General features: G+C 41.8%; 2 protein-coding genes across 4 annotated transcripts in view; one reads left to right on the top strand and one right to left on the bottom strand.

Annotated features, from left to right (window-relative positions):
- LOC111246602 (protein O-mannosyl-transferase TMTC3-like) overlaps positions 1-10,963 on the bottom strand; it is a 47,783-nt gene extending 36,820 nt beyond the window's left edge. Inside the window, exon 1 of the mRNA XM_086982684.1 lies at positions 10,052-10,963. The gene's annotated coding sequence lies outside the window, so the exon portion shown is untranslated. The remainder of the gene's footprint in view (positions 1-10,051) is intronic.
- The window catches only part of LOC111246603 (actin-binding Rho-activating protein-like), a 51,582-nt gene continuing 25,321 nt past the window's right edge, over positions 701-26,961 (top strand). Inside the window, exon 1 of one of the 3 annotated variants that reach the window (XM_022796468.2) lies at positions 701-1,540. In XM_022796468.2, the coding sequence (XP_022652203.1) occupies positions 1,507-1,540 (34 nt within the window). In that variant the 5' untranslated portion in view covers positions 701-1,506. Of the gene's footprint in view, positions 1,541-11,084; positions 11,765-26,961 lie in introns of those variants that run through there. The other 2 variants (XM_022796465.2, XM_022796466.2) reach the window with 2 other exon arrangements.

The raw sequence follows: 26,961 nt of genomic DNA, 5'->3' as shown, positions 1-26,961 counted from the left end.
AAAACCCCTCAAGAGAGGACTAACGAAACACAAGCAGCGTGTAGCATAGATTGTTTTAAAATACAAATTCATGGTCAGAGATTCTATCTTTTCACACGAATGGGTTCCAGACGACGCGTTCCGTAAGCATAATGCACGGCCTGTGCATCTGTGACCTTGACTGCTTAACTCAGCTGGGCCAGTACGGCAGTCAGAGTTAATGATGCCGTTCCGATACAACTGCGAGTGTGGCCGCTACACTCACAGGCAGCGTCACACAGTCGAATTACGATACTGTCGTGTGGTCGCTACTAAGCGCTTGAGCTCGAACCTTCTTCTCCTTCTAAAAACCATCCGACGGCAGCACTGGTAGCGACAGGCACATGCCATCATTCAAAACCCTCATGAGCTTCTCCAGAGTTTACTCTTCACCCAATCTACATCTGTAGTTAAACTATGAGAATTACGCCTCTGCGAAGCATCAGTCGTGGCCGTAGGTCCTCGAAGAAGCCAACGCGCCCTCGCCGCTCTGTCAGTTTGCCGCTGAGGTAATTTCAAGATTTCAAGCACGCAGCGAGCGTAAAATAAAGAAAACGAATAAAGAGAAAGACTTTCAGTTTAGGCGATGGGGTGAATGGGTAATGGCAAATTTCACATAGACTGTCTTGCTCATCTGTAAGTTACTACCACCGACAAATAGCTAGCCCGTCGTGTACGAACGTTCTGCTAGTACAATCTTTGTCATTGTATGGCGGGTATACGGCGGCAGTAGCTGCTACCGTCAGTTGTCGCGCACGCTGTAAACCTTAAAAACCTCGGCCGTACAGCTGTAAGGCTCTCTTAGGCGTCTTTCGCAGCCTGTCTTGGCCCTCGCGATGAAGGCGACACTGCTGCCACTACCGATAGTTCTACTAATACAGTCTGCAGCGTTGTGAGCTCCGTATCGTCACAAGGAAGGCCGTGAGTCAGCGAAGAGGTGCGTCGTTTTGAACTGGCACTTTACGCAGACGACCTCTGCGGTTTGAAAAAACGGAAAGTGCTGTTGCAGACTATTGCTTAGGCCAGTATAAACAAGGTTAGTGTCATAGTATGTGTACTGTTGGTTAGGAAATTCGTCTGGCACCCGCCGAGCTCGCAAACGCTGTATCATCATCACTTTCGTATCAATTTTGGTCGTATTGGCATGTAGTTGTGCCAGCGGCGCTGCTGTTCGTACATCCTGTTAGAAACGTGAACTATAAAATAGGACATAGAAGGAAGTGCCCTCTTGTTAGGTGCGGAGGTGTATCTCCTAGAAAAAAAAAAAGAACCTATCTTTTAGAAGAGCTCTGTACGTGGCTGTCGATGGTGGCTGTATTTCCATCGGATAGCATTGTCCTACAACCCGGTGGCCATACATCTATGCCCGAAAGGGGAGCTGACTCGTGAATCTATTGCAAAAATTTTAAGTTTTGTGGCCACAAAAGACATTCGTAAGTTGGTTGAACTTGTCAAGTGGAAGCCTCTTGAAAAGTTGAGCTGGATAAGATGAGTGTGGTTAAATGCGACGTCGATGGACAGGGTAAGTCTGGCCAGTGTGTAAAATACTACTTGCAAAAGATAGATATACGGTAAACATATCCTGACTAGCGACTTCCCTGCTTAGGGGAATATTGACTCTTTTCGTTAAAGCTTATGAAGAATGACAGACGTGTCTAGGACCTAGGCGCAGGATAGCCGCTGATGAATCAAGTACTTGATTATTTACTTGTAGTAGTTCTGGGATGCTAATACATGGTCAAAGTTCTGTACCTCTGATCTCTAACTTTGGTGCCCATATTGCCGGTTAGCAAAGATTCAAAGCAGTACAGCAGCAATCTGAGCTGGTTATTAAACGCGCCCGGAAATCTCTTTGGCCGGTATGCATTATTTTCATTATGAAATACCTTGACGCACTAACAAGTGTATTGTCCCAGTGCTTCAATCTATTTGACACCCACAAAAGCGACGCCCAAGTCAACGAAATGATTTTTTCAGCGGATCAGCACACAGCTGATTCCCTTCAGCAGAGACAACGGCCAGCACCAGGTTTTGCCAGAGTCGACGTCTCCATTTCGGTACGAAAAGTCGTCGTTGGCATCGGTTTGTGACTAACGTCACCCAGCGTTGAAGCTAAATTTCCTCTTTATTAGATTCTGTGCTTGCTTCTGTTAAAGAAAAGGACATGGACCCCAGCAAATGATACGCTATTCATGGACTGATAAAACGTTCTTTAGCGTTACCTGCGATTCTATCCTACGACCACGCCGGCTTCTTATCAATTTCGAAATGAGTGTGGAACTCCTCCCATCATCAAACTTCACGAGGGCAGAGAAAAAGGCGCCATTAAAAATAAATGCGACAGGATGTCTAGCACAACAATAAATAATTTCATTGGAAATATGAATGAACATATAGTGGTACATGTAGTATGCCTTGCAGTTACTAAAGGCACTAATTAAGTACTGTAAGTACTGTGTAAGTAATTAAAACTCTACTGGAATGGATGATGTCATCTTCAGAAATATTTTACCCTTTCAGTTGGAAATTTTCAATGAAAAATCACAGTCAAGCCGATACAACAGGTCTGTCGACTGTTTACGCTGATATGCAGATGCCCGATTTAGCTGCATGTCGGGGCAGATATATTTGACATCTGGTCTGATACCCTATCCGCTTTAACACTTTACACAGGCGGGCAAGCGGATACGTTGTTGAATTATGCACCCTGGTGGGTTCTAGTTTGTAACTTTACCTCAGATACCTGTCATGTCATTTGCGGCCATTGTTGAGTTCAGCATCTGTTGTTTTCCCGCATTCTCACGGTACTACATGAATCTAAATTCAGGACCGTAGATAACCCAAATACAGCAAATTATCGGCCACTACACAATAGGGATAATGGCTAAATACATATTTTTCATAGTAGCAGAAAGTGAACATAACGACACTGTGGGAATGTTGCGGTGACTCCGTGAAACTAACGATGCGACCCAATGCGTCTTTGTAAAACCATTTTAGTTAGCCGAAATCGAAAAAAAAGAAACAAAAAAAGTTGGGATTTTCTTTCTGATCCCAGAAGAAGCTCCAGATGATACAAAGAGGTATTCTGTTTGCATACGGACTTGATGCTTAGATGTACCGTCCCAAAACGACCATGACCGCATTACTTTGCTGGTGCCCACTATTTAGCTAACCTTAAGCAATCGCGGCTTAAGACAAAAATATACGGTGGGACCGGTAGATATTTGGGTCATTAGATTTGACCGTTAAAAGAAGGCAACGAGCAACAGCATCTGAAATAAGCCATAGTCAAAGATTATGTTGTATCGACGATATTGATTTGGTAAGATGGAGTGGTCCCATGCGTCAAAAACATGAGCAAAAATTATTTTTTGAGATAGATCGAGTCCAAACAGTCATCGATAGTCCGGCAAAAGATACGTACATTTAATACTACGACAAAAAAAAACTCACTGAAATCTACATTACGTAAATTGCAGCCAACGGAGTAGAAGACTGTGGTAAACCGCACAATCTTTGCCTACCTGTAAAAATGTATACAATTCTAAGTAAAACAACTAGCTCGCTTTTCACAAGATTTACGCTCGTTTTTATAAAACTAAAATCATCACATAGAATAATATAGCTAGATATAATTTCTACGATTAGTTCTGAACAATTTTCTTTGAGCACGAGGCGCTATATACTGGCGACGTTCGGAAAGAATCGAGCTGGAAGGGCTGTTTGACGCGTTCCTCTAGTGATAAATAAATTCCAGCCTCGATATATAGCGAATATCCAGACATGGACGATAGGCTGTGGTAATAGCGACGCGTTAGGCCGTGCATACAAGTGTGTTAATCATAGAAGAATTCTCGTCGTTTCGAGGCGGTCGATTGTGACAGAAGCTACCTCGTTTGTAGGGATCGTTGAGAAAAGCTGTAGAAGAAATTTCTGCCTTGTTTTCGACTGTTCAACTATAAGAAAGCTTTTGTTACGGAAGAATAAAAATACCAGACTCAATGACTCGCCTCGACGGAGCACGTAATTCTCGCCGCTGATATTAGACAAGCGCTAGCGTGAAAAGGTTGATCCTTTAGCGCCGTGCTCTGCAAAACCTCGAAAAATTCGAATATTTTGTTTTTCGTCCTATTAAATTGTGATCAACCGTAGTGTAATGTAGCATTCGATTATAAAGCAACCGACAGGTAACGCAGTGACTTGAGCCTGCTGATGTTCCGAATGCAGTCCTGCGTAGCCCCGCACGGAATACACATTACCGTGCGTGTGTAACTCTGTATGGATTCTGTACTAAATAATAGTAACAGATTCCATCTGCAACAGCCACATACTGGGTACCTTATGAGAAAAGTTTCCTAATACGGAAAATACAAAAGCGGTTCAATTTAGTCCCTTCAGAGTACGACTGGCTAACGTTTAGCGGACAATATCTGAAGTTCGTAGATTGCCTCATCTGTCTCGCCGTCATTCTAACTTCGTTAGCAAAGTTCTTCAGCAAGTGTATTGGTCTCAGAGCAGATATTGGATTGAAGAATCCGTTGATGCTTTCACTCACATGATTTTATGAGACATTAGGATGTCGCATCATTAGGTTGCCAGCATTTCTCAAAACGGGTGCTACCCTTAAGGCAGTGTAAAAGAGGTCTGGCTGAGATAATCCAGACTGAGGGGATTATACGCTCGGCATGCGACAGATAAGTTGGGCAAGCGGACGTTTTATCGCAGGGGTTAGAGCACAGCTTCCACCATGCACTTGGCCCAGTTTTCACGCAACAAAGAACACACGAGTTTGTAATTAGTTAGGTTTAAATAACAATAACAGCGGGTGCTAACCGTATCCCCAGTAAAAAAATCGGTACAAGCAATGCAACAAGTTATCCGCTGTGAATATCCCTGGCTAGCGTGATAGGACACCTTTATTATATGACTCATTAAAGTAAATTGTCTTTATTCGGATGATACGGTAGGCCTGCTTATGGAGTATGTGTTACAACAGGTACGAAAACTCGAATTCCTGTACTGGCCGTAGGAGTAATCCCGTTTGCCCGATTTAGATAGAACTATTGCGTTTGTTACCGATAATCTATCTCGTCGCCTTACTTGGTACTGTTATACGTTTCACTGGCTGTAGCAGGGTTCTAAGACAGAAAGTCATTGTGAGGACAACACAAGCGAAATAAGATATGATAGTTATTCTACGTAATTCAGAATAATAAAGGACACAAACATGGTGAAGTAACTCACTGACGATGCGGGCCAAGTGTAGGAAAATCAAATGGCTGAAATCATGAGACAGACGAGGAGACGTTAGTCTTGCCATAGGGACTCTCGCAAATTCAACTTTAAGGTAAACTTCTCCGAAGAACAATTGACTTGCATGGATTAGTGGCGATACGAGTTCAATGTTTCCGCCTAATTATACCGCACCGGATAATTTTAGTTGACGCAGCATGATCCGGTGCGGCATGATGAAGCAAAAACTCTACAAGAAGGATACTTCTTTTTCTATTCAGTGAAATAAATATAGGGTAACAGCTAGATGGTTATCGCTTAAACGTGTTCACAGTAACACGGTTTCCTCATTGCCGATTCAGTCACTCGGTTTGTTGACCTAGAGATGTGCACACGATCATTAACAACCATCAGTTCCCGTTGGCCGTTTTTATTTTCTTAACGCGTCTGATCTATAAACCGTATGTTTTCAGTAACTGCCACACAAAAATGACGCCGCCGCTCCTAATGAATTCATGTCGGATTCCGTAATACAACCAAAGCTGTGGAATCTAGCAAACAGCGCACTTCGTCGACCTCTCCTACCGCCATCTTGTTGAGCTCCTTTTCCTGACCGATTTTTGACCAGCCAGAATTTTTTTCGTTCGTTTAGGGCTTACCATTGGCAGAGGTGAAAGTCTTTTAGAGTAATCTTTCAAGGTGAAAGTTCTACGAGTGATTGTTTACGTGAGCATCGCCGCATGGCGTCGGACGCTCCGCGAACGATCCCATCGTCGTCGTCGTCGTTCGCTGGCGCAAATGACATAGCTTACTGTCTGCTTTTTCCTAGAGAGGCGCACAATGTGTAGAAGCTATCTGTACATATGTGTACTCTTAAAAGGCAGCAAGATGTAACGACGGGAAAAGCAGCACACGCCGTATCGCCTCTTGTTCAATCATTGTGCATGTTGCTGATTCGTCAACGATGTGACAACTAGCAAGCGTGCCATTCTCTCAGCTCAACAGAGTTTTTCCATCGGAAAATAATCGGCGGTCTGTTGTCCTAGTTAAACTGCGAGCAATCATTTAGGCCAATTACCGCAAACGAAAGGGGAGCTTATGAGACCTCGACAGACGCCCTGTTCATTTCATGGCATCCACAGATGCAGCAGCAGCAGCACGATCATATCTCATCGTCTGCACAGCTTTAGCCATACGAATGAAAATTCGCTTGGGTACGTGATGTGTGCTTTACTGTACTTACGCCTATGTTATAGAGGTAAAGCTGGACACTCTTTGTCGACTGCTAATTAAGCTATCTAATAAACTATATTGTGTGCTGAATAAGGAAAGTGTACTTGTCTGAGATCTCTATCTATATAGACCTAATTTGTGAGGCGTCTTGCGTCTTTTTTTTTGCGATACGAACCGAGGGCTGCGCACAACTTGACTGGATTGGTACTTTAGTTTCTGACCAAAAAAATATATATGATAAATTGGATTGACGAAGAACTCTAACAATGGCAATCTCAATGATTTCGAATATAATTTCTGTAAGATTTTTTCGTATGTCCTAGGACCAGACGGCGAAATAGCTTCTATTAAAATGAACTTCAGGTAACAACTATACATTTTAGCAAAGCTTGCCTGAAAAGTCTTACGAAACGTGCAAAAAACGATCACCGGTGGTTTCCCTCTTCTTCATTTTATTCAGTCGTTTATATTAACACAAATATTAAATAATATAAACGACGAGCTTCTACGGACTAATTAATACAGTGTCATTTACGCGTTACCGCGAGCGCATTTGTAAAACTTCCTAGAAATAAATGATTATGAAACCTGCTCTGTACTTTCAAACTCTACGCAAGCTCAACGTGGCAAATAATAGCGAAACAATTTCCAACTACTGGTTGACTGTCTGCGTATTGCTAATCCGCGGCTTATAATATTTAAGCTAAAAGAGTCATAAATTAGGACGGGTTTATGTCTGTTCTTCGGCTTTATCTAGTAGAAATGCCACTCTACACACTGTTACTGCTAGCTAATGTGGTTGACATTGAACGTTTTCACATCTCAACGTCAACAGTAGGCAGCACCATATACGTCTGCTGGCCTGTGCGCGTCCTGACGCATGTCTAGTGACGTAGATGACAGCAGGTGATTCGGCTTCAATCGCCTACATGGCCTGCATTGCATTATACGTCTCTCCCCTATATATATATACGAACCCAAGCGGGTAGGCTTGTGTGTAGAAGGCATCATCTGCAACTGGACGTTGTAGCATATCGTTATCTATAAAGAGATACTGTAGGCCAGCCCTTTGACTCTATCGAAACGACGGGACAGGACGAAGCAGAACTTTAAAAACAAACTGAAATTGATCGCAGATTCCTATTGATTCGATTTAGTGCCTTGGTCATTGTTTCGAAGTACTTACTACTCGCGGGCTCAGACAAGCCCACGTGTTGATAACTAACATTGCCTACTATCCTACCAATACTCAGACCTACTGACGGAGTGGGTATGATACATTTGAACAAATGTGTCCCGTGTCGGTTTCAACAGGTGCTTCAATAAAATGTAATGTTTATTATTTAATAATTGCAAATTATACAAAACCTAGCCATACACTCACCTTTAATATGTATAGTATATAAAAATAAAAGACTAACACAACAATTACATTAGGTGTCCCTATTATTTAGCGACTATGTATTATATCAAAATACATTACGGTTGAAAGCATATCCTCGTGAAGACATCCCTTAAATAACTGACATCTTTCCAGTCAGGGAACATGCGAAGGCGGTTTTTACTTTGCTATATTTTCGATATCCACTGATTAAGTTCCATATTCCAAACATGCTGCAAAACCCTTGCATTATATTCATCCAGCAGTTATTTAGGTACCCTTATTTGTGTTACTTATTATACAATGCTCGTACCATCACCAGAAATGACATGTTTTGCGAAATAGCCAGGGCCAGCTTAAGCAGTTGCGTCCCTTCGGTGCGCAGCTAGCCGAGTCAACCGTCCATGTTGAATGTGGACGGCTCCTGATCAACGGTGAATCGTTCGTGACCCCCCGGTGCCCGATCAATCGATCTTCGCGTCCGTCTTCCTCGGCGTTTTCCGTTTACGAACACAACAAAGGCAGCTTCTATTGCTACGTACGCGGCGTATATATTCGAATAGGTCCGTGTTAGCATCTGTGAGTGGAGGCGTCTCTGTGACGACTGTGTAGATGCACAATACGATGGCATCCGAATTCTTTCATTCTCCCAGTTGACCGTTGGACGAAACGAGGCTGGTAAAACACAGTAGGACACTCGATGCTTTCGGCGATTCTCTGCACGTACTTGGTTTTCTAGACGGGTGCACCCCATCCGCTAATAACTTTTTTATTCACGCAAATTATCAATCGTTTATGAATTTCTGTATATCTTTTGTCCAACGTTAGACCAAAAAATCGAGTCTTATCAAAATGGAAATTGTCATCTGCCTCCAAGACGCTAGCATGTACAGAATTAAATACGCCCTTAAAAGACAATAAGGAAAAAAACATTGGTTTTTAGTCTTTAGCGAACAAAAAAAAACTGCTTCTATGCACATACATCCTTATCGGCTGCTACTTGATTTTCGCTATAAGACTGCCAATATGAGAAAATCAATTAATGCTGGCTGCCTAACAACGTGTGCGCAACGATCTTCGTAGCTAGAAGAACCGCTAGTGGAAATCGTTGCCGGCATCGACAGTAGATTAACTAATACGCGTCATCATCTTGTGAAGCTTGACTATGTCATGTTGATAACGGAAGCCAATCGTTCAACTCCGAAAAGAGATCATAACTTGGCCTATATTTGCCACAACTGTGTCCCAGTAAAATAAATGCGCAAAGTTATACGATAAGTTTTCACTGTGTACAGGCCCTAACTTAGGATCCGTTCAGTCTATAGCAGATGAATTTAAACATTTCCAAATGAATTGCTATCGCGATCAGATTCACGATAGGTTCCAAGACGTTGACCCCTATAACATTTGTTTCGTTGTGAACATTTACGTCTGTTTTAGGGTATAATAACGGTACAAAATAAGTTAGCTATTAGTGAGAACTCTAAGGGCAAAGTAACGATTCTTGCTTTTGTCTTTATTTATTATTCATGAATAAAATGTGTAAATATTATCATAAAGGATAGGAAGGATGGCCAAGAACGAATCTTCCTGGGCGTTACACCAAGCCTCATCAAGGAACATAAATATGTTTGTACGCTTTACTTCAATGCAATTTTTGTTAGCGCTTACATGGCATTGTATTGAGTGGCTCAGGTCTGGCCGATCGCAACTTCATTATCCGGCTCGCAAATGCTTTTGTAGCATTTCAATCAACATACCTTACGCACCGAAAGGACACAGTCTGTCGCCCTGTGCGAATGGCCTGCAACACGGTGAAGCCGGGATGACTCATACACCAGAAATGCGAAAAAATCTAGTAAATTTTTTCGCGTTCTGCTGTATGTTCAATTCTTAGAATAGGACAATTCGACTAAATAACAGGACGATGAATATTGATAACGGGATTCCGCGATATATGGAATGAAGCCAAACATAGGTTTGATAAGGCGGATTGCATTAATATTTGGGTAACCTGTATTAAAGGTAGCTTAGTTGTTATCTCCGAAGGCGCATTGTTTCGTGATCTGATCATGTTAAATTCACACGCAGAATTGGCTTAATACATTGGAGTCCAGTCCAGCGTATTGAATGCTATCTGGCAAAAAAAAAAAAGAAGAAAAAAAGATTCAACATTTCGCTTACCTCTTGTAGACGCTCAAATGGTCGGTTCAGGTATTATATGAAGTGTTAGAAATTCGGCATGTTCGTTCTACGAATATCGGTCTAGTCTTCAGCGGTTTGATCACGGGTTGGCCAACGAGTGAGCTTCGCAAATAACGACGTGAACTTGTTTCGGATAACGGCCTGAGTTCGAAATCACGCAGGCCCCATACCGTCGAGAACGGCTGTCCGAGCCCACAAAGTGAATATCCCGTGACGTATCACTTGAATGCTATGTATCGCTTTATTATTATAGAAGCTGTACAAATGTATTTAGTCAGCCCTTTGTGAACGTACACGTCCTTACAGCTAGCAACAATGCGACAATTGATCCGCTATTCTACTCGGTAGGAACTTTGTTAAGTTGAACAGGTCCGTTTGAACCCGCAGGTAGTTAGTCATGACTGTTGCACTAACAAGCATTAGATTCGTATGAAGCCGATGCCTATCTCAGCGTTAAAACATAAACACGCATATATTCGCTATAATCCAATAAGATAATCTTGAACACAGTGCGAGACTATCAGTTCGACTGGGCTCAAAAAACCTATGGGAACAGATCAGATTATAGCGCGTAGATGTCAACAGCCATGACGTACAATATGCTAATTCAATGTATTTCACACGACCTAAGGAAGCTGGTTAATGATTCTTGAATCAACATCAATTCTGTTGCTGACGCCAATTTTTGTTCTCCGTCGGCACCGTAGCATTTGTCATTAATCAGACTAAGGCAAATTCATTAGACGGAAAAACGTCAAGCGCATAATTTTATAGATCAGCATCGGCATGCCACTCACATCTGGGTACGCGCTAACAAAAACAAACCCGATACGGGCTAACGCTGACCGCTTAACGCCGCTGCGTATTGAGTCGCGCGTGGCGTCGATCCCGAACTGTGAGAGTGAAAACAGAAAGGGGGAAGGAATAGCGTAGCTCCCCTTTCTGCGGCCAGTCAACAATACCGCATGGAGCGCCCAACCCGGCGCGATCGCAACTAACAGCCGACAGAAGTGTCAACGCCGGTGCAGAAAACGCTCCTTGCCGCTGTAACAGAAACACGTGACACAGCCAGCAAGACAGTGCTCCTAGCCTTAACCTAGCCCGTAAATGCGCATAAGTAGTTTTCCGCAAGGAGAAAAATTTTCACCAATTGTGCCATGGTGTAATTGATGTGGGAGCCGTTTCTGGTATCCAGTTCTAGGGTGTGTTTGTCACGTCGTTGTCGTTGCGTCAACTGTTGTCTCGTCGCGAGTAGTAATTAATACCCTTAGTATCGTTCACGATCACAAATGCAAGAAGACAGGCAGCTCGCCTTCATTCATGATCGACTGCAGAAGCTGAGTTAACTTTGCACTGCGCTGATAGTTGAAGCTACCTTTTCCTGCGGGAGGGACAGAGCCAATAACGGAAGCGCGAGGACGCGCGAGGAGACGACAGTCAATCGCGGCACGTTTTTTCGTGGCGTTCGTGCTAAACGCATGGTTGCTGCTCTAAATGCTAAGCTGTAGGCACAAGAAGTTTCAACGTGACATTAGTTTATATCGCCATAATATCTCAAAGTGCGTGCATCTTGGTCTGATCACGTGGGATAAAACAAACCGGTCGGCGAGGACGGGACACTCAAGGAACTGCAGCCGAAAGTAGCAGCATTACCAAGTCCGAACAATATGGCGCCCTCCATAGTTAGTTACTGTAAGTACATTGAAGATATGAAACCCATTTAACTTTTCAAGTTCGTCACGCTAAATTGCTACTAATTCAATGAACTATAGAATACATAAAACAGCTGCAAGCTTCAGAGAAACTCTGAGCGTAGCATGATCATGCAATCGTGCAGGGTAGTTAGTTAATCTAGTAGCATGAAATAGGGTCGGGGCTGACTATGAATGCAATCTGCTACCAAACGATGATTTAATAATCGAGCAATTTTAGCGCACCAAAGTTCCAATTTGGTCTCGAAGAAAAATTACGCAAATCCATGCAGTAACATGAGGGGCCAGTGTCTCGTCCAAATATTAGACAACCTAAATATCTACTAACAAACCTACAGCCACATCTATTTGCATAAGCTAAGCTATGGATATATCGTAAAAGTTAGTCCCTTGCTATAAAAAAAATTATATTATAGGTTAGCTCATTATTGAAACGCCGTTTTGACAGTTTTTTTTTTTCGTAACCTGTGAGCAATCGTGTTGTTTTTACCTCTGTAAGGTGTTTTCTGCGGATGAACTTGAACTTGAGTTCGGGATGAGCTAAAAACATACCGTCGGATTAATTTCCGCGCTATTCCGATGTGGATTTTCCTATACTTACCAAATCATTTGTTCCTTACCTAATAATCCGTTTTGTTCAAATACTTTAGATAGCTTCTGTAGGTAATTCTATGATGATACTAATAATAATATGAAAATTCCGATAGTTAATAAATGTTACGCCATTAGAACAGTACTGTAATCCACGGCTTCATTTATGTCAAAAAGCAACAGATTTTAATATTAACTTATAAAAAGGAAACTTAATAACTACTAACTAAGATGTATTGCAGTTAGGTAACAATGAAATCACTTCATCTCGTGTTTTACTCTCCGTGTATTATTTATATATTACATAATATACTGTTTCACGGAGTGTAAGTATAAAATGAACATCGCATTAAGAATTAACCGACGTCAAACGAGTGTAGATAAATGTCCGCTCTTTTTGGACCTGCCAACCAGACTTCCCGACCTATCCGACATGGAAGATGAACTTCTTCACTATGTCCAACACTCTATCTTACATCGTCATACTTATCCACCTAACACCTACAGTCTGCTCAGTTTACTATTGAGCGCGCTCGCAAAGTTTCCGAGGGAATGAATAACTCGGTTACCGGCTGAAGCTTCATGTCTTTGCTATATATATATATATATATATATATACGCACTGCAATACCTGAGACGCCATTGCTTGATCGGTGGCTTTGTCTGACTTGCGTCGCTTCTGAAAAACACCAACTGAGGCGGTAACGTTCGTCAGATGGTCACTGCGACTGACCCTCGTGGAAAATTCCCACGATCATGCGGTATCTAACTAGCTCTATTACATAAGCCTGCGAAAAGAAGCTCAAACACACAAACATATAGATGATATATATTTATATAGGAATCCTACTGCAGTAGACTTATTATTGCTGGGACTCTACTTCCTTGATGTTACGTCGGCTTTTGAAGCGCTGCCGTGAGGGAAAAACTAATCAAGTGGACCTTCTATACACCGTTGAAACAAATCAATTAGAAAGGCCACAAACATAATTCACCCGTTTTTGTTCGCAGTAATCTAGTGAAATTAGGACGCACTTATTGCACGATGAACGATTGACAACTGAAAAAATTACCCGATAATCGGCAGAATTTTAGTAATGTTTATGCAGGCTCCTTATTGATATCTCTCACTTGAGAGAATTCCAAACGAGAAGTTTACAAAAGTAAAGTCCGAGTATAACAGCTTCAAGTCCTTTTAGCTAGATTACAGTCGGCCAAAAGAGTGCTACAAGCCTGTGCATTGCCCGCTTTCGTTTAAATACGGATCGATATAAGGTTTTATTTGAACGAAATGCTCGTACACGCAAACACTCTCGTGTCGGCCATGTCTATCACGATAAACCTGCCGACGGTAACGGTCTCATTCAAACGTCAAATTTGTCCTATTCATAGTAGAAGTTTGTCATCATTACGTTAATTGAGACCACATCTCAGTTCACTTCAAAGCGCTCCGAGCAATCGAGTGTTCGCCAACGGTATTAGATTCATTGGTGGAGGAAGTGAAGCCCAGGTACCAACTGGCTATATGGATCGATTCACTTGGGCTCCGGCTGGTTAAACAGGCGATCTGTTTAGACGTGTCCTTGAAAGCACTCACTTGCCACTTCAGCAATTGCCCTTGGGTAGTATACATATTGCAGCATCATCGGCATACAGATGAACATAGCTCTACCCTACATAGGCGTACGTAGAATGGATCTATAGAGACCGTTGAAACAGCGCTCTGGAAAAAGAAAGATAAGCAACCAGATAACGTTTACGCGCTTCTTGGTTAAATCTAGTAGAGCTAAGACGGATTTAGCTATATGGATCGCACAAGGAAACGATCGATAGAGATAGCTTTGATTGAGTTTACTCACATATGGTTTTGTTTCCTAAAATTTCTGTTTCCCTCAAGTTCATTAAACAGCTGATGGCTTTAAATCGGGTTGAGTTAACGTATTAGGCTGCAGCATAAAGATGCGTAGCCGTTAACATGATAAGGCTTCAAATACATTTATTGAAGTATAATTTAATTATAGTTTCGTGTTCCTGAACACGCACCAAGATTCATAGCTTCTTGTGCTTCGCGTTTATTTTCCAATGCGTTTTCTATGTTGGGTCATTAAACTGCTTAGACGACATTCTATAGGAATACATATTGTACGATTGCATTGTATGTATGTATGTAGGGCGGCATGCTCAAGAAATGAAGTGGGCAACAGACTCGTAGCGAAATGGCCTTTGGCTGACTCGTCTCAGCGACTTTTGTTAGTTGAACTTAATTTTAAAAATCTCTCAAAATTTCTAGTGGATCATCAACCCTGTGAATGTACGAAGTTCCGCACCTTCTAGCGATTTGAGCGCTATTGAAAAAGAACAAAAGGGTGACACAAAGCTTTTTAGTACGGTTCAATTAAGTTTGATTGTTATTCTTTAGCTGACAATTTGTAAATATCTAGACATCATAGAAAGAGTGACAACCAAAAAGCAGCTGCCCTTGCGGTTGGACTGGGGGGGCATTTGTTCGCTCATGAATTCCTAGCAGGCATTTGGAAAAGGCTAGCGACGCAAACGTAGCTTAATATAATATACTCTAATTTAATTTTACGTTTTTCTTGCCACGTCTAGTGTCACTAAGAACATATTCATATAGTTAGTGTAAACAGTGTGATATTTATTGGAATCGTATTAACGCTCATATTTGTTACAAATCTACGAATGGCTGCCCAGAGCCATAAGTTGTTCTCACTTTTGTAAATATCCCACAATTGTAGACAACGATGTTCCGCCGAACTAGAGAACTTTTTCTTAAATATATAGTCGAATTACGAAGCAACACGCTTCGCAAGTGTTTAAACAAGACTAATATTATTAGGAAGATGTACACACGTACACCTGTTCTTGGTGCCAGGTGCAAAAATGTCCTTCGGCATAAAAGTCGAGCGAAAATACACGAATAAATGTATTAGGTTTACATTTGCCTGGAAGCGCCGCCCAGATTTACACATCGACTATTAAAATGACCCAAACGTAAAAGTTGTTCTTTGGTTATTTCCTCCTCGAGCCGGTTCATCGTTTTCAACGCTAGAAAAACTGTTTGATTTAATATTCTCGACCTGTATCTAGTGTTTCGTATGTACCTATACATTATATCGGAGATTACGACTGTTATAATGCTGAGCTGAAATATAATGGCTGCAAGAGACCTCCTAATTCTTTATGTTTTCGTTAGGACAAAAGGTCATTCGAGAGGTCTTTCTCTTTGCGGTCTAATCGCGTATAGATGACTAAGCGTATACGTACATGTCCACATCAGTTTCGACGGCTATCTAGAGAAATAGACGGCTCTTAGCAGCTGGTGCTCTCTCCGACAATGTCTTCTTGTCTACACACCTAGCAAAGCTTTTTCCCTCTAAAAAGTCTTGAAAATTTATTCACTCGAATAAGGCGAGGCAGCATAAATTGGCAGTCGTCCAATGGCCGTTGTAATACACTCATCAAGCGTATAAATAGTACATACACTATAAGAGCGTACAATATGCAAAGGCATTTCAGAATCTGTGCACGCGCCAGTGACCCTGAGGGACTGGCAGTCGATTAGAGAATGAGACTGTTCACCATATGCGCAATTCGAGTAGCGGAGAGCCCAAACCGATTATTAGTTAACCCACTACAAAAAAATGCCAGGTGACTTCTCCTTGTTGTCGTGCAGAACGACAGGCGTCTCGCTGCAGACGCCTACTCGGGTTTAGGAATCGTTGTGAGTAACGGGTTACCACCATCACTAGCGGCCCAACGTTGTTCACGTATGCCGTAAGGCAGGCTTGTACGATTTGCAGTCCGCGAGCTTACTGATTATTCACTAACGTCATGTCCAGCTGATTATTACTGTGAGGTCTTGCCAAGTAAACCAAGAGACCACGTTAACTTTTGAGCAAATAGCTGTCCGTAAAAAGCTGGGTACTTTCGTCAAACAAACAGCCTTCACGAATATTCTCTTCGTACATTTTACTGATTCTTAAATGTCTACGCACAGAGCGCTCCAGGTAGTGTATACATATATATAGTTCCACATATACATGCATATATATGTGCTTCTCCTGCGCTAACATCGTCGCTGACAGCCGAGATATCAACGGTGAATCGTCCGCTCACGTAAAAGGGGCGCAGGGATCCGGAAATTACTGTTTCGTCTCTTTTCTTCCATTTTGTCCCTCTTAACTAGCGATGTTTTGTCAAGTCTATATTGGGAATATTTTTCCCTTCGACCTCTGCTGCGCTCCCTGACTGTATCCTTCGTTAAGTTTCCTCCCTAAACATATGATTATTTAGCCTTCCTTAGCCGACCTGCCTGCAAGGATAGACGCTACTGACTTGTAACAGTGTCGATAATAGTTCAACGGGTGTTTCCTTTCTTGTAACAGCCTTTGCTGCCAATACAGCTTATGCCCTACGTCGCAGCTTATGTCCTATGTTGTCATTTGTGTAGAATCGGGCACGCTAAAATAAATGATGGCGTCGATGGCTACCTCGGCAAACGGTTGAATACTGAATTGGAACAGGGAGTATTTGCCCGCATTCAGGAGCGGTCAGACAATAAGAAAACCTAGAGTAACTCTGGCCCCCTCTCAGTGGCGAATCATCTATGATTCGCACATTCATCTGGGTAATGCGTAACAAGTCCGACTGTGGAAGCGGACGGATAAGTTGAAACAGCATAATAGTTCATAATAGATTCTTCTTTGTTGAAGCTTCACATTTGGATCTTTTGAGCACGATGTCATACTGAGAGGCGGGGCATTCTAAGATGGCTCACATAATTTGTCACGTTCTTATATAAATGAAGTATATGCTATTTACTATGGTAGGCGGTTAAATAAATTTTGTCGAAAGAAACTACCAGTTTGAGTCTGTGGGAATTTCGTTCGATGCTATAACAGTACCTCATGCGCATGGAAGCACCTGTATTGGCAACACACGACCGTTTCTTTATATCATTGATGATTATATATATATATATATATATATATATATATATATATATATATCTGGTAATGCTTTATTTTGTTTGGATAGCTTTTTATATTCGTTTTTGTTTTTGACACTTATTCATATTATTATAATTCTTCCCTGATGACTTTTTGGTGACCGCACCGGCGATATTCCAAAGGCTTGATTATCATTATTAATGATGGCTTAACTGGTCAGGTCACTTTACTTTGCTTTTACAATCCCAACAGGACGGCAAATCCTTCCGCAACTATTTCCCGTTTTAATTTACAAGAAAACGCTTCGACGGGGACGCTTCGGTGATATAGTAGAACTATGACGGGAGACGTCATCTCGGCCAAAAGGCTTAGCTCACCTTCGGCTACATTGAGACGCATAGGGAAATTTATGTATTCCACATAGGCCTACGTGAACGCATAGCGAAAGACACTTACTGTGGCCGATTCGCCAAGCTCTTTTGTAGGTTTCAATGAGCTATATTATTGCCACATCTAAAATTTCAACATCATTCTTTATTTCTGTTTATCTATTTGTTATTGTTTGGAATAGACGTATTATATATGGCACAAGCGATTTATAGCAAGCGTCAAAAGGCGGTGTACAGCATTATTTCTTTTGTATTTTTTATCTTTAAAGTTGTTGAAGTCACCGTGCTTGCGACAGCTGCTGCTCTCTGCGTCTGTCAAATTTTTGTCGTTACATTGTCAAACGCAGACTGGATAAATTGACCAAATACCCAATAGAAATAATCCGTCTCAACATCCAGAAAGACAGTTATTATCAACCGGCAAGGGCGGTACACAGCACCGGAACGAGATTCCTGGATAGGGTAATGTTATTTATAAATTCGCTGATGATGTCCAACAATGAACAAGGAAGCTGTTTTACTCATTTCCATTATTTTAAAGTGAATCTCCACTCGTGACGAACGATGGCATGCCGCTTAATTAATGGCTTCTAAAGCAGTGCTTCAGAACACTAGTTACAATGATTTGTATCGAAACATCTGCCTCTTCAGCGTTCCGCTGTTATGTCGTGTCGCGTCGCTTGCGCACCGCCAGGGGGCGTGCACAGAATGCCGCACCAAAATAGTACCAACCGCAACAGCGATGATGGCAGAAAACGTATCGGAAGTGTCAAAGACGATCTGGCCACTGGCTACCGAAGTCGGTATCGAGAAAACTCTACCTTTTCCGAAACAGCTTTACCCCATAAACATAAAAGCTAATTCCGTCAGAACTGTTAGAGGAGGAGGAGCTGCTGCTGCTGCTGCTGCTGCTGCTGCTGCTGCAAAGGAGACAACAAGAAATAGCTTTAATAATATTCAAATGTGTCCTTCCTCCCCTCTATCGGCGCTCACCACATACAACCAGTACCACGCCTATATACAATGCAACACGCATTTAATATTCAGATAATGAATTATTATGATCTTTATTATTATCGGTATTGGTGGTACTACTACTTCTACTGCAACCCTGATGACTATGACTATTAGGACTTATTATAGAAACACGGCCCCTTCTCTTACACTTGAAAAACTACTATATATATATATATATATATATACAGGTGCGCATAAGTTACTTCTGTATCACAATTGAACATAATATTCATTGACTAGGTCTCATCAAATCTGCATATCTACCATAAAGAAAACTTCGCTATAATAATAACTATTTTTATCACCAGTATTGCTCTCAGTTAAACGGACGGCGAGCCTTCCGGCTGTGAAAAAAGAACTGCTTGGCTTACGGCAAAGACCAGGTCGTTCCTGATCTTGATCGGCTTTCCTTCTACAATTAAAACCGTTGAGGCCTGACATGATTATCGACAAATAATTAAAAGCGTATCGGTTAATCGTCAACATAATTTAATTTACAACAATGATGGTCGATCGTTAGACCGTCTATCCATGCTTTCCCAATAATTCGACGAAACACTAAAACGCGCGTAAATATTGAAAAACGCCTTTTTCATACACAACAACGGCTTGTCAGGTCACAATAGCTAAAAGAATCATGGACCGAAATTTTCCTTCTAGCATAGCGGCATAGGCCCCCTGCCGTTACTGCCCTATGTTTCTTTTGCCGTCCTCTGTTACTCAGACGAGACAAATACTAACGTCTTGTATTAGCTTTTTTTGTACTTCCCAGTATAAATAGTATGTCGTGCAACGAGACAGCACTGCATTAGATGACTGAATGGGCCATCACGAACATCCACGAACACATATTATACGCTAAATTACACTGCAGATGCTGTCCAACACACATTAAGGTGTCCTTCTGCCTTATTACTGTTATTACTATAGATCATCATCAGCATCCTGGTCGTCGATTCTTCTTTTTCTTTTCGTCGATCAAAATGTGTCCATTAGCACCTCGAGTTTGACGTGGCCAGTACAAGTTTTCATACTGCGTCTGCCCCATACATGCGCCATAAAAGCTTCGATTCCAGCACTTCTTCTATCTAGCTTAAAACGGCTATATACATTTATCATATACGCAGCTATCGTAATTGCTTTACGATAAAATTGATCCATCGCTTAAAGCCAAAAATGACGACACCTGCGTTTGATATTGCCTTTATACTCGCAGTGTGACCACTGTTATATATATGTATATGTAATAGTTGACTGTGACGTTTTCCCAAAAGGCAGCTGAGTGAAGGACAATGCCCATTTAAAGCTCAACTGACATTTTTTGATACCGTGATACTGGCCAGACCCATTACGTCCGTGTGGCGGGAACAGTGTCATCAGTATGTCGATCCCGTGCAGTATCGGCATGGATGATTCAAAAGCCACAGTGTGGGCATCAGGTATGTCCACTACATGACTTCCACAATCAAACCGGACCACTTGTTATGGGATCACTCGTTAAATAGGTGTTCAATGGACATGTTATACATATACAATACCATTGCAATTTATCGACGTAGTAATTTTTTACTCTTAGTTTTTAAGCGGAACTGTTAGTCGTTTTATGTCTCCTTTTATTCTGCAGGTAACGGCTCTGATGGTGTTTAAAACTATCACACGTGCTACATTTCCTTTTAACAGCCTTGGTGATTAATAAAGACGAGAGCAATTCTTGCTCTATTTAATCATCCGTCAAACGCTTTTTGGCCTTAATAACTGTATTGTGTCTGAAAGTGTAAGGCGTAAGGTCGCATTGTTGAGAACACTAAACAGGCCCGTTTTCTATCTTTCTAACAGCCCCATATCCACCAGAGACGTTCGGCGTGTCCAGACTCGTTGAGGATGAGAAGTCCTTGAGACGGTGCCTAGTTTTTGTGCGTATTCAATTGCCAAAAATTTCGACGCACACATCAAAAATGACATTATAGCTTGCTGCCTCATCTACTCGTTACCATACATTCGCAGACAGCCAGCTTCGACACTCATTTACCGACATCTCACGTGGCACTTCTTCGTTGTCTTTCCCGTGTGATAATTCATTTAGCAGACGAGCAAGCTAACCGTCTAGAAATCCAATATTTGCTTAAAGATGCGTAGGACAACAGCGCTATGACGCTCTCCGCCTTCATATAAAATGTTCCCTGCAACAGTGTACGAATACATCAAGTTCTCGTCTAAGTGTCCTCGTTCTTATATATAAGAACAAGGTTACTCATTAGTTATTCCGTAACATTATATATATATACAAAGCTGATGCAAAGAATGAAAACACGCAACGGGTCAAGAATTTTGGACCTCGTCCTGTTGTTTCGCTAATACATTGGGTGTGAAAGGGAGGTTTCTCTAATGATAATAGGTTGTAGAATATGTCCATCTAAAAGACGTCCGACTGGTCCTATATAAGGTCTACTATAAGTGACCGCTTAACTTTGCCTCAATGCAGGAACAAAGTGTCCAATGGCAGCGAGCTGTTTGAGTGGGGGACTTGTTTGCCTCTGCTACTGGAAAATTGTTGCGGAAACATCGTTGTAAATAGCACAGGGCCGGCGAAGGGGGGCTCTTTTCGTAAAACGTTTGCGCTTTATCCGTTTTGTGGATGCAGCTGCCAAGAGCCGTCGTCTTCGTTGTCCAGATTACTGCTTCTTTGAATAGTTGCTGCTGCTGCTGCTGCCGTCGTCATTGTTATTGCCGTCTAGTTACAGTATGCAGAACGACGTGGTCAGGACGTTTGTGCGGGTAAGAGTGCGTGCGTCCAACGGACGGCAAGATTAGACGAGTTAATTGGTACGAAAAAAAGAAACTAAGTCACCAACATGTGTACTTCTCATATCTCATACTCTACAACGCAACATATATAAGGGACCAAATAAACTGGGCGCTGGAACGTCAGCTATATTTGGCTCACCAGGATCACGTGAACGATCGCAGGTCGTTGTAGCAAGTAAATGCAATAGTTACGCACCCAGGATATAATAAGGCCACTATTACATAAACTAGTCATTTGTTTACAAGGGCAGATGATTAGCTCTCCCTGTCGCTAGCAAAAGCAGAGTGCAAAACGATTGTAATAAGTTTGTGGGGTAGAGTTCTATCTAGCCGGTAGCCTCGTGAGCCAAATAGATGACAATATCTTTATCCTCCCTAATTATAAACAACAGTGAAAAATTTATTTATACCATAATAACAATAAACTACAGGTAACCGAAATTCAGGTATGCAGTAGTGTAACGTACCCCCCCCCCCCCAACCTGTGAGAAAGCGAGCACGCTTGCTATTCTATAGTTATTTTATAACATGTTGACAATGTGATCAGCGGCATAACAATGAACGTACCGATTAATACGCTGGACGAGTGAACTCTCTGCTAGTTACCATAATAGATCCTATCTAAATGTTTAGTCCGGAGAACACACTGGGGTGTAGCACAAATGGGGTGGCGTGTCGCTTTATATAGCAATATCTCAGTTCCGCTGTTGATATGGCATACGTTATACGTTGTATGTAACGCATTGTAAACATGGACGCCGGTCTGCAACGTATGATTCGTTCTAACTTACCTCTCTAACTAACTCTCTAACTTACTAAACGTACAGTTGAACATAGTTAAGAGGCTTCGCCGTGCTCTTTGGATTATTACTCGTAACGTGGCGACTGCGCGAAGCTAGTATCATTCGTGCGTCGTTCTGAATCGATGCTGGACCTGTTTCGCTTTTTCTCTACGTGTTACCCTCGTGATTGCATAACTTTCCATTCATCTATAATATGTACAGCTTGCTATAACGCAGTCTAATGTATGGAGTACTATCTTCCACTCCTAAAAACAAAGCACGTTGAATAGTTGCCACTTTGCCCGATCGGTTACTGATAGTGCTACGCTTGCCAAGATCACCGAAGATACTAACGGATGTTGCCGCGAAGCATTGTTCCTCAAATCGCAGACGAATTGTGACGTAAATGATAGACACACTCTCCTCTGTATTGTGTTGCTACGGCTGTCCATATTTAACTACCGACACTAATATAATGTTAATAGTCGCTCGCTTGCCAGATACGCGCATTTTGTTTTACGTAAACATCTCATTGTATTTTTATTGACCGCGGCGCCGTAATCCTAGCGACGCGCACGTTCCATCCCCTCATCGCATCTGTTTGCACGGCGGTGTCCATCGACGTGTCCACTGCCACAGAGCGGGGGGCTCAAAAGACAAACGCGACGAGATCCTCTGCCGCCGCTGTTGTCACTGAATGGCGTACTGCCATGCCAAGAAATAGTCATAGGGATCTATATATAGGGGAGTAGAAATAAGGATCTCCCCAGTTCGTGTGGCGTTAGCCAGGCGATGATAATAATAGTAAATGAGATAATATTGAAAAGAACAGCTGAGAGAATATTCCCTGAATCAAATCAAAACATTTGTCGTTCATAGTATTGCAATCCACTATTATTATGACCATGACAACTGTTATTAATAATGTTATTATAGTGTTATTGCTACTATTATCTTATGACACTCCACTACGCTACACCGCGGAAGAATCAAATCAAATTAAAACAATCGTCTTTCCCTACCTCGGCCACTCACAAACACATCGACAGAGGGCATAGACAAACAGCCAGGTTCATAATGACACGCGTCTGCCCCGGTTTCTCCCTTGTTATTTATGACCAATGGCCGCTAAATGCCTCCAATTGAAAACATCCGAGAAAATCTTTTTTGTCAAGAGCTGACGATGACAAAAAGGGACAAGGTGAGCGTCTAACGGACTGACGATCCGAATACAAATTCAACAGCATTTCAACAGCAAAAAAACGAAAAAAGGATTCCGTTTCTTTTTTTTTTTCTTTTCTTATCTGTCATTAGAATATCTCAATTGAGTTTACGTAATTAGAAAGAGAAACCGGTCAGAGATTGGAAAAGTGTCATTTTGACACTGGATGGCAAGTGATGATACTTATCAAGTGAGGAAGGAGTCAAGGAGAAAGTACTTATCCGAGACGAAACGAATGCCCGTTCGCTTGTTCGAGCAACGCAAGAAATCTGTTCAGTTATTATTCGGAAATATCTCTGAATATGAGCGTTATTTATTATTATTTATTGTAAACACGAAATAACGAGTCGCGTTTATCTGTGCTACGATTGTTGTTATTTACTTGAATTTTGATGAGATCGGCCATAATGGAGGATGCGCAACTTTTGACATTTGCAGTTTATATTAAATGCTATTTGTCTCGGTATAAATGGAGAATTTCTATTCAACGATTCGGGATGTTTTATATCAGTAGCTTAAAAATGTAGTATTGACATTGTACCTGAATCACTGTCAGAAGTTCTAGCTAACTTAACAACAGTTTTATCTAGGATTAAAGTGCCCTCGCCATTTTTAGTATACCTTGCGAAGAGAAAAGCATTACAGACATCTACCCCATCTATTTCGACAGGTCGCAGTAACAGATCCGCCTAAATGTATTCGTTTTTGACATCTCTCGCATTAAGCACTGGCCGATTATATCGAGCTATAGAACTATCGTGACGCTTGGCTGATCGATCGAAATCACTCACTCGACGTCCGTCAGACTGAAGGTAAAGTGTCGCCGTTGCCCACCTGGCAAAGCAAAAAAACAGCTGATTGAACGATTGATGATCAACCTAAGAACTATGCCGCAAAACAGTGCGCTATATATATATATATGTTAGTCTGTTTATTTTTTCTCCTAGCGCTGTATAGATAGATGGATAGATAGGTAGGTAGATAGATAGATAGATAGAGGCGAACGCTGAAGCCCTTCTTCGTCGTTCGTCTAGATTCTCAATTACAAAGGAACCATTGGCGGTCGAGGCGAAGGTGGCCCCGTGTGAAGCAGTACGAATGTCTCGTGACTTAAGTTACTTGTAATCCTCCTGTTACGCATAAGGTAATTTTCTATCACAACGATTTCGGCTTCCCCGCTACCGTAGCCGATAACCCATTTAGATAAGCGAAGTTTACATCATTATTTTGGCTGTGGTTACACGTACTTGCGTTATGATACGGCGGCTACCACAATTCTGAATATCAAATATTTTATAGGGCAAAAATAACTCGATCTACAATAGGATCGCTACGGCTAAATACGTGTATCAACAACTGATTACGTATGCACGTGTACTTATGATGCAACGACACAAAAACAGAAATAAGGACATCGTCATGCATTTGTCAGTCTTACGGGTCATCAATTCATACTTGAGATTGTTGTTTTACTAGAAAGCAGTTATTTCAAGTTGGTAGCAGGTTTTATGCCGAACAGACGGCATACATCATACAAAGCGCATCCAATACCACTACTAATAGCCGTTCTATGTAAAAGATAAAATTAAGCATTACTTTCGCTAAAAACAGGATCTAATCTACAGGTGATGTAAACTGTTTGAAAGTATACTCCAAAGCATTTATATACATTTCATATATAACTGTCATCCTTCTACAGGTGGTAAACACGATAGAGTTTTACGGCTAGTTCTTTCTTTGAACTCCACAGCGCCTCCAAATCGTGCTGGTAATTCGACAATTCTTCTTTACTATTCGTTTAACAGTTACAGGCAAACGAAGCGCCTTCGAAACTTATCAACACTAGGACGAAGTAATATTATAGCTTAGCAAGCGGTTCGATCCATTTTTGCGTTCCGTATGTAAGCTGAAATGAGCAGGAGAAAATATCGCACATACAAACTTCGCTAGAAGAGTCTGGAAATCTAGTATAATATAACATAGAACGTGTATATGTACAGATATCGTGATCGCCTTAATCACACGCGGAACAGAGGGGCGTTGTTGTTGACGCCTTCCCGTTACGACGACAAAGCACTCATGGCTAAGCTCTTGTTGTTAAATAATCATTATCTGTTGCTCCCACCGTTGCCGCGCGAATATATTCATGTGCAATACTTTGTAATACTGTATTTACAACAACAACAGCAGCAGTAGCATCGCTGCTAGCGCCATTTACATGTTATCTTACGTCACACGCGGGGGTCTTAGTCGCCGATGAAGTAAATTCAAGATAGTCGGTGTGGAGGTTCATATGGTTCGCTGTGTGACACCCTAATTCGTTCTTCAGCCTCATTCAGTCATCAGCTGTTCAGCTGTAGCCCCTTCATCTTTCTTACCGTCTCATTTCGACTCGACACTTTATTGCTTCAACCCACGCCCACCCATATATGGAAAAGAGAAGCATCTTTCGTCTTTTGCCCCTGCGGCAACAATAACGACCTTTTTGTAGAATGGATTACGTGTAACACGCCACCACTGTTACTATCAACTATAACAAGTGTATTAAAAAAATAAATGTTTACGTCCGCTGTTGTCACTGGGTGTTGCTTCACACGGCTAATGACCCTTTTTAGCCCAAAATCAAGTTTGTCGACACCCGGATTCGAACCTAAACCAACTCACGTAACAATAATACGGATGCTACTCTACCTCTTTACTGTCGTAAAGATACGTCGCAGAAAAAGTTGCTTGAGATATATATATATATAACAGACGTAAAATAAAGACTGTCAAACTGTCAAGTAACTTTTTAAGTACTTCGTCGAATATAAATTAGCAGATTTAGTAGATGTATAATGAGAGGGCTATTGAAGATGCTGCCTTGCAACGTAGATTGCTGCTGCTGAGTCTCCCCTCGTCGTCATTAACCATTGCCATATACGTGACATCTTTTAAAGTTGTTGTTGTTGTTATTGTTGTTGTCGGCGCGGCCATTGGAATCGTTTAGCATCATCGCCGTCATCTCGATCGTCGTCATTCACGACGTCAGTAGAATCATCATCGACATTGTTGCCGTCATTGAAACAAGACATCATTACCCCAGTAGACAACAACATCTGTTTCGAAGAGCAAAATTCTTGATAACAAAGCATTGAATTATTCGCGGCTACGCACGATGCAGCGTGAGTCGCTGCCGCAAACGTCGATGAACGACGACAATAATAAAGGAAAACAGCGAACATCAGAGCCCTTTCCGGCACGAGCATGCATCCTCGCACCCGACGGAAATCGGGCATCGCAGAGGAATCTAATTCTATTCGGTGCCGGGTTGTATTTGCCAACGTTACTTTGAATATTCGACGTTCACTTGCGTCCGCCGTTTTCTAGCCGATTACTAGTTAAGGCCCGATTGCACGACA

This window comes from Varroa destructor, unplaced genomic scaffold, assembly GCF_002443255.2.
Source record: "Varroa destructor unplaced genomic scaffold, Vdes_3.0 BEIS01000003.1, whole genome shotgun sequence".
NCBI lineage: Eukaryota > Metazoa > Arthropoda > Arachnida > Mesostigmata > Varroidae > Varroa > Varroa destructor.
Note: the sequence above shows the minus strand (reverse complement) of the source record. Positions and strands in the feature narration are given on the sequence as shown.